At 40.4% G+C, this 9,013-nt stretch overlaps 1 protein-coding gene across 1 annotated transcript in view; it reads left to right on the top strand.

Annotated features, from left to right (window-relative positions):
• The first annotated feature begins 6,173 nt into the window (after positions 1 to 6,173).
• Positions 6,174 to 9,013, top strand: part of LOC306853075 (E3 ubiquitin/ISG15 ligase TRIM25-like) — a 3,152-nt gene continuing 312 nt past the window's right edge. Inside the window, exons 1-3 of the mRNA XM_079390256.1 lie at positions 6,174 to 6,292; positions 6,966 to 8,515; positions 8,944 to 9,013. The exon at positions 8,944 to 9,013 is cut by the window's right edge and continues 312 nt beyond it. Coding sequence (XP_079246382.1) covers positions 7,943 to 8,515; positions 8,944 to 8,997 — 627 coding nt within the window. The 5' untranslated portion in view covers positions 6,174 to 6,292; positions 6,966 to 7,942 and the 3' untranslated portion in view covers positions 8,998 to 9,013. The remainder of the gene's footprint in view (positions 6,293 to 6,965; positions 8,516 to 8,943) is intronic.

Here is a 9,013-nt window from a genome sequence, read left to right as displayed (position 1 = left end):
AAAGCAAACAGTCTACTGAGCCTTTCGTGTCCTCGTCGATACGTGGGAAGCGGTCCTGACACGATGATCGTCGCCGCGGGTGATGTGCTGCGTACCGTCTCGATCAGGCTCCTGAAGTCCCTCTTCAGTGTCTCCGTCTGCCGCAGCTTGGTGTCGTTACCCCCCGCGTGCAGCACGACAGCACCGATGCTCTCATCGCCCTTCAGGATTGCGGGTATCTGGTATTGCGGTATTTAAATGTTTTTAAAAAGTTTTTCCTTGGTTATGTGAATGTTAAGGGAACATACATTTTATCATTTTGCAAACATTATGGTAATGTTACTCTTGAATGTTCACCTCGGAATGTTCTGAAACAAATTCAAAGAAATGTTAGATGAACGTTCATGAACAAACATTCTATGGGAAAAAAACCCACTGTGAACGATGTACAGATAATGTTTCGTGCTAATGTTTTGAGATCATTATTAAAGTCCAGATCACTTTGAATGAACAATACTGTTAATGTTACTGGAAGCACATTTGTTCAGAACATTGAGAGAACCTGTTAGCTGGGAGTGCAGTATTGTTTCTCCCACCGCTGAAGTAAACCTGTGGCACAGAGTTTCTACTAAACAGCCTGTTTGAGTCTCATCGCTTCTCTCTGCATCAGTTTTCTCCCAGAATCACACAGCATCGGTTCAATAATGACAGCGCTTCACAGGAGGAGAGATGGGAGGCGACGCATGCCAGACTCAAACCTTCGTCTCCCACATGAGCTCAACACGCACCGAACGGCTGTGTTGTGTGTTTGTGCTGTGATGTTCTGTGATGGTTTTGCGATGCGTCTCGTGGGCAGTATGGTGTGTTTCTATGATGTGATGGTGTTTTCCTTCCTGCGGAAACCGCCTGTAATTTCAGACTCATCAGCGCTGAGATTAGAGTCCACTGAGACAACATCCAGCATCTTATTTATTTTGGACATTTGTAAAATCAGTCTCTGCTGCTCCCTTTGACACGCTCGAGTTATAGGAGATAAAACGCTACATTAACTCCAAGCGGTCGCTTGAGGTCAGTTCATGTTTGAAGGATGAAGTGATTTGAGGTGAATGTAAACTCAGAAGCTGCTCTCAACATGAAGAATTCTGCGTGTGTTTGATGAATTATGATCCTGTGATTGTTTGGTTCCCAGAGGCCCCAGATGAGCTGGAGTCAGAGAGGGCGTGTCAGATCAAAGGGGCGTGTCAGAGCAGAGGGGCGTGTCAGAGCAGAGGGGGTGGGTCACTTTATCTGATACATCATATAAGTTAAGTGTCGATAATACATCATTTATCTTAAGTGTACATTTTTCAAAATTGAGATTTAAACATCATCTGGAAGCTGAATAAATAATCTTTCCATTGATTTAAAGTTGTTCAAATGAAGTTCTTAGCAATGCATATTACTAATCAAAAATGAAGTTTTGATATATTTATGGTAGAAAATTAACTAAATATCTTCATGGAACATGATCTTAATATCCTAATGATTTTTGTCATAAAAGAGAAATGTATAATTTTGACCCATACAATGTATTGTTGGCTATTGCTACAAATATATCCCAGCGACTTAAGACTGCTTTTGTGCTGCAGGGTCACACATGTGCTGTTGCTAAGGGAGGTGGTTGCTGAGTAACCATAGTTACCGCATCTCTGTGTGGTTTTGATAAAGTTTGATTGATGCAGCGTTGACGTTTATGAGCCACTGGGAATCGTGCATTTCTCTGGCCGACTGCATGCCGTATTTTCCTTATTTGTTTGTTTTCCATTGATTTTCAGGAATGAAAGCACCGTGGAGGCTGTGAAGTTCAAACATGCTCGTCAGAGCTCATTTAGGTAATTCAATAAGCTCCGCTTTCAGCCTCATTCTTCAGTGGAGTTACTCTTCTCAAAATACAGACGCCAAGACCAGCTTTGATTATATGAGCAATCATGAGACCGCAGACCAGTGTGTGTGTGTGTGTGTGTGTACTTGTTTATGCTACATTGTGGGGCCGGCCCCACAAGGACCCCCCCCCCCCCCCCCCAAACAAAACAAACCCCAAAGATGTTTATCTGAAAGTGTAAGAATGCAAACAGGTCTTCTGTAAGGGGCAGGTTTAGGGTTAGAGTTGAGTTAAGGCAGGGGTGGGGAACGTTGATCCTGGAGGGCCACCATCCTGTAGAGTTTAGCTCCAACCCTGAAAGAAAAAACCCCTACCTGTATCCCTACACCAGCCCTCCAGGACCAACGTTCCCAGAGCCGATTGGCCCTATACGCTCACTACGCAAGTTGCACAGGGCCCCCGTAAATTACTCAAGGCCCTGCCTGCCCCTCGTGTCAAAGCGGCACGGCACTTTCCATCTACTGCAGAGACGAGGAGAAATAGGAAAGAAAGTGCGCAAGATAAGGGTAAGTGAAGGAGTTTATAAAGCTGATGATGAAATGGTGGCTGCTGCATTGTTTTGTTGATTTAATTTGGGATTTCATGAGAGCTTTGAAGACTGCAGAAATACAAAGGAAGGTAAATCAGTATTTACATGTTTTCATTTACATGTTTGTTTATATATTTTTGCATTTTAATCTGGACTAAAACAAGCAAATCTAGAAAAGTTATTATTATTATTATTATTATGAAAAACAATAATTAATAATAATAATAATTTTCATAACCCATTAGCAGGTGTTTTTGCTTTATTAAAGAATTAATCTTAAATTGATATTTCTCAGAAAGTAATAGTCTCTGAAAAAAAATTATATATGATATATGTGACCCTGGAGCACAAAACCATCATAAGGGTCAATTTTGTGAAATTGAGATTAATACATCATCTGAAGCTGAATAAATACTCTTTCCATTGATGTATGGTTTGTTATGATAGGACAATATTTGGCTGAGATACAACTATTAGAAAATCTGGAATCTGAGGGAGCAAAAAAATCTAAATATTGAGAAAATCTCCTTTAACCCTAAAAGAGGCAACATATCCCGGGGATACAACATTTGAGAAGCTGCTGGGAGAAGCAGTGAAAGTGCAGGTCTTATTTCTTGGTTTCATTTTGAAAGGGTGTTTGTTGTGAATATTTAGATGAGTATTTTTTCTTTCTACATTCTTTGTTTAGCTCACAGGAAGCATTTAAAACTGCATGGCCGCCTGTAGTAACCTACTCACCCTCCGATAAAAGTCGATCTAGTTCATATTTACACATGTTGGAGGGGACTTACCGGTTTAAAAAGCTGTTATTTAGCATTAGCTTTTTAGGTTTACATTAAAATTTCATTAATTAAATGCTTACATTTTTTTGTAATCAGTCTCTAAATGTTTGTATCTCAGGGGATACGTCGCTCTTTTAAGGGTATAAATCAAGATATGATATAAAAACATACATAGACTGAGATTTTGTGGCTTGTGTTTTAGAAAATCAGATCTCTTTGTAATCTTGACAAAACACATATCGTTGGAAATATCTGACAGTGAAGGTCCCATATTTGTTAACTGCTTTGTAATAGAAGTGATGTGACAGAAAGTGATTGATTTGTGACAGAAAACGGCGTTTGGATGTAACCCAGTGGATATTTCTGGTATAGTGCTCAAACAAACTCTCACAGGAAGCACTGTTGCTGTGATCTCAACTTCAACTTGGTTAGGCTTTGATTTCATAGAAATGTTAGTGTTCAACCTATTTTATAAAATACTTATTTTATATAAAATAAAATAAAATTAGTATACTACATTATCTTTATTGTGAACTTAAACTTCTATAACTGTTTTTTATACTTTCGTTGTTTTAGATTCTGTCACTTCAGCAGTAATCTGCTGCGTCGTCTTTAAAAAGAGACCAGCCTTAGGCCTGTATTCCAAAGCGTTCAGGAAGCATTGATAAACACGTTCTGTCTTCAGTGCATTTATACCCCAAAGGGGCGACGCATCCTGGGCATACAAACATTAAAATCAAAATAACAGTCAAGTTTTGAAAAAATCATTAAATTGTATTATTTGAGTTCCAATAAGATGGAAATTAGAAATAAAAACATTTTCTGATGTCTCTTTATGGTTTTGCCCTTTAAAGTTGTTCAAATGAAGTTCTTAGCAATGCTTATTACTAATCAAAAATTAAGTTTTGATATATTTACGGTAGGAAATGTACTAAATATCTTCATGGAACATGATCTTAATATCCTAATGATTTTTGTCATAAAAGAGAAATGTATAATTTTGATCCATACAATGTATTGTTGTCTATTGCTACAAATATACCTGTGTTACTCATGACTGCTTTTGTGCTGCAGGGACACAATATAGGTTTATCTTCATATTTATATCATGAAAGATAAATCAGACAGTTTTCTAAAACTTTACATTACGGAGTCAGTGAATGTGCGTTAGAGAATGGGAGGTGAAACCATAGGTCAGGGGCTCCCAAAGTCTACATTCAAAGGTCCAAATCTGAATTTTCATCAGTGTCAAAGGTCTAGACTGGAACAATTGGTAATTACAAAACTTGTTTTTATTAAACATGCATAACATGCAAAACAAATCAACACTAATTGTGTAGCAAAACCCCAGCCAGACAATGGTGAAGCGTACTGATATTTCAAAAGCCTTTATTTTCTTACGCTTTTTTCCACGACGACGGTGTCCTCAGGGTGGGAGGGAGACTGTGCAACTCCTCTCTTCCCAACTTCATCAAGCACCCTGCAATCATTCCCAAAGATCATCACATCACAAGGATGATTATTGCCTATCACCACGAGAAGATGAAACATCAAGGTAAAGGTCTTACCATTAATGAAATAAGACGCAGTGGCTACTGGATAACAGGGATCAACCGGGCAGTTGCATCCTACATTCGTCAATGTGTCACCTGTAGACGGCAACGCAAACCTATGGAAGAGCAAAGGATGGCCGATCTACCCCCTGAACGGTTGGAGCCATCGCCTCCCTTCACTTTCTGCGGCATGGACTGCTTCGGGCCATTCCTTACAAAACAAGGAAGAAAAGAGAACAAGAGGTACGGTCTTCTCTTCTCTTGTCTTAGCTCCCGTGCTATTCATATTGAGATTCTTGAAGACATGTCGACAGATGCCTTCATCAATGGTCTTCGATGTTTCATCGCTATATGTGGTGCTGTTCGTCAGATCAAGTCTGATCAAGGAAGCAACTTCGTAGGAGCCAAAAATGAGTTCAGAGAAGCTCTAAAGGAAGTCGATGCAGACCGTCTGACTGTATTTCTTGCAGAGAAGCAGTGCGACTTCAGCATGAACGCACCCCATTCTAGCCATGCAGGAGGGGTGTGGGAAAGACAAATAAGGACAGTGAGAAGCGTTCTGAGGTCCACTCTTGCTCTTTCCTCTGGTAGACTAAATGATGCTTCGCTACGGGCCTTTTTCTATGAGGCTATGGCTATAGTCAACAGTCGTCCTCTGACTGTTGACAACCTCAGTGACCCCCATAGCCTCGAACCACTCACCCCTAATCATCTTCTGACTATGAAATCTGTTCGGGCCTTGCCTCCCCCTGGTGAATTCGTCAGAGAAGATGTGTATGGCAAGAAAAGGTGGAGACATGTTCAATACCTTGCAGAACAGTTTTGGAGTCGATGGCGAAAGGAATACCTTGCCAACATTGCTCTCAGACAGCGCTGGCATGCTCCAAGAAGAAATTTACAAGTTGGAGATGTTGTAATCATAAAAGGAGAGGATGTGCACAGGAACGAGTGGAGATTGGGTAGAGTTTCAGAAACCACTACTGATAAAGATGGACTTGTACGGAGAGTTAAAATCCAGCTTGCAAGAAAGGAGAGCGTCTTCACAAGGTGTCCGAAGTTGAGCGCCCAGTCCAGAAGCTTGTTCTGCTGCTGGAGACTAACTAAATCTGCTCCTTCCCTCCATAGCGCATAATATTACATAGTTATAGTTAAGTTTCCAACTTTGGCTTAAGTTTTTTTTGTTTTTATACAGGCTCAGGGAAGGCAATTTTCAGTTAAAATCATTCGTGCCTAATGCAGTCTGTGTACCGTTCCATTATTCACTCATGATTGGTGGGAGTGTAACTAACTCTCAGAAGAGAGTAAATAAGGTAATTACTCCTCCGCTTTATTGTCCCTGTTAATGCAATGAGTCCTTTATTTCCGCCTCCATAGTGGAACGTTAATTTCGCATCTAGAAAGGGGGACTTGTTAGTGAGACGCACACATGGACAAAAAGGGGAAAAAATATCATGTCGCTCTAAACACTCCGAAATCATTCTAAAGAAAAGGAGGGGATAATTAAGCACCTAGCTGGAACGGGAACAAGGTATTGTGTTTGGTTTGTTTAATGTTTATGTGCATTGATATGTAGGTTAATTTATTCGACTTGAAGTGTTTAAATGTGTATCACTTATGTCATGTGAAGTTATGTTAACATAAACTTTTCAGCATTGTTAATATTGACTGAGGCAACGCCATAAAAAGGTTTTTATAAATGGCTTTTTGTAATATTGTTATATATATATATAAAATATATTGTTTAATGTGGCTTTCGGCTAATGTTTGGGTTCGTAAGAGCTAATTTTATGTTATTTATCTGTCCTGTAGCTCTTACGGTGTTTCAAGAAGAAAAAAAAAGCGTAAGAAAATAAAGGCTTTTGAAATATCAGTACGCTTCACCATTGTCTGGCTGGGGTTTTGCTACAAATTGTTTGAAAAAATAAAGTGTCAGCATTATAGGTAGACCAATATGGGTTTTTCTGATCGATGGCCAACATATAATGCCGATGGTTTTTTTTTTTTCTTTTTGGCCGATATATTTGACCTATCCCCCCCCCCCCCCCCCCCCCCCCCCCCATAAAAGAGAGTAGAGTAATTGTTTATTGCCGGGCACAGGAATTGTAGTAGTAGTAGCCTAATTCATAGTAATAATACATAGCTCAAAACTTAAGCACCTTCTCAAAACTGTTCTGAAGCTTTTGGTTTATGTTTGTTGACAGACAGCAGTTTCCCACAGACTTGCAAATGCAGATTGATTCTCTGCCAGCAGGGGGCGCCGTTGGAGCGGGAGATATAATGGTTTCCCCGGTAACAACCGTAATCAAATCAGCACTGCCTTCACAAACGCTACATTACTACAGGAAAGATGACGTGAAAACGACCTCAAGCTTTTCTGAAAATGGTTGGTTCTTTTCAAAGATACATTCATATAAAAATCCCTGCGCTGCATTTTTATTTGAAACATGTAATGCTCATGTTTCAATCAAGTACAAGCCTTTTGGAAAATCTATTGTGCCGGTCAGTTTTGATATAGTGACTGGCCACCAAAAAAATAAAACAAAAATAAAATGAAATGTCACCCGATTAAGTGAAACATCATATGCTCACTGGATGTCATGAAGGAAAAGTTTGAATATCTCACCTTCGCTTTCATTTCGGACCATCTCCAAAAAGACAAAAATACTAAACAAATGATTTAAAAGTTTAACGTGTTTATCAAAGTAGGAAATATAATTAGTGCTCTTGAGATATGAGATAAGGGTCCGGATTGAATTCCCCCCGGATCCGGACTGGAGTCCGGACTTTGAGAAGCACTGCGGTAGGTAGTGGGGGCCCCTTTTGAAAATCTGCTTAGGGCCCCCAAAATGCTAGAATTGGCGCTGAATGTTCCCTATCCCTGGGTTAGGGGATAGAAAATGGTGTTTGGTCAGTGTAAAATTAACGGGAGTCTATGGAAAGTCCCCACAATTCACAGAAACAAACGTGTGTGTGTGTGAGTGTGTGTGTGTGTGTGTGTGTGTGTGTGTGTGTGTGTGTGTGAGAGACAAAGACTTTACAGACTCACAGACACACCTGTTTTACACACGTCACTCAAACACAGAACCGGGAGACTATTTCAACTCATCAGTTCAGGGAAAGAGAAACTAAAGTGTAGTTAAGCTGTTGTGTGTTTGTGTCTCTGTGTTCATGCAGTAAAATGGCAGAAGCCAGAGTTTCTCAGGATGAGTTCTTGTGTGCAGTGTGTCTGGATCTCCTGAAGGATCCAGTGGTCATTCCCTGTGGACACAGTTACTGTAAGAGCTGTATTACAGACTTCTGGGATCAGGAGGATCAGATGAGAGTCTACAGCTGCCCTCAGTGCAGACAGACCTTCAGTCCAAGACCTGCTTTAGCTAGAAACACCATGCTGGCTGAAGTGGTGGAGAAACTGAAGAAGACCAAACTCTCTGCTGACTGTGACGCTGGAGCTGGAGATGTTCAGTGTGACGTCTGTACTGGAAGAAAATACAAAGCCGTTAAGTCCTGTCTGATGTGTCTGAACTCTTACTGTCAGAATCACCTCGAACAACATGAGAGTCGGTTTAAAGGAAAGAGACACAATCTGACTGAAGCCACTGGACGACTGCAGGAGATGATCTGCCAGAAACATGAGAAGCTCCTTGAGGTTTTCTGTCGCACTGATCAGAAATGTATATGTACACTGTGTACGATGGATGAACATAAAAACCATGACATTATACCAGCTGCAGACCAGAGGACAGAGAAACAGGTATTTAAAACTAAACACTCAATTTTCAGTTAAAGGCATTTCATTATTGAATTCAGTGATGTCATCATCAGTCGACAGTATCGCTGGAAATGAAGTGTCCCCAACTAAGCAAGCCAGAGGCGACAGCGGCAAGGACTTTAAACTGACTGAGTGTGCCTGCCTCCCGAACAGTGTTAGGTAGATTGTTCCAGAGTTTGGGCTGAAGGAGTGGATGGCAGATCTACAATGGCCTTCATAATAATATTAATTATAATATTTCTTGAATAATTATTAATCAAAGTTACATTTATGCATGTTAGAGAATAAGTTGAATATAACTTTAGTCTTCCTTTTTACTCTCTAAGAAGATGCTCTCATTGTGTCCGATAAGGTTTAGGGCTGAGGCAATCTTGAAGTAAGAGAAGTGTTTCTCTGTGTATGTGTGTCAGTATGTGTCTGTCCAGGGAGAAGCGCAGACAGCCCCAGGACAGACGTTCCGCTGACGATGTCCAGCGTATC

The sequence above is a fragment of the Barbus barbus genome (assembly GCF_936440315.1).
Source record: "Barbus barbus genome assembly, chromosome: 33".
NCBI lineage: Eukaryota > Metazoa > Chordata > Actinopteri > Cypriniformes > Cyprinidae > Barbus > Barbus barbus.
This window is presented reverse-complemented; position numbering and strand designations above follow the sequence as displayed.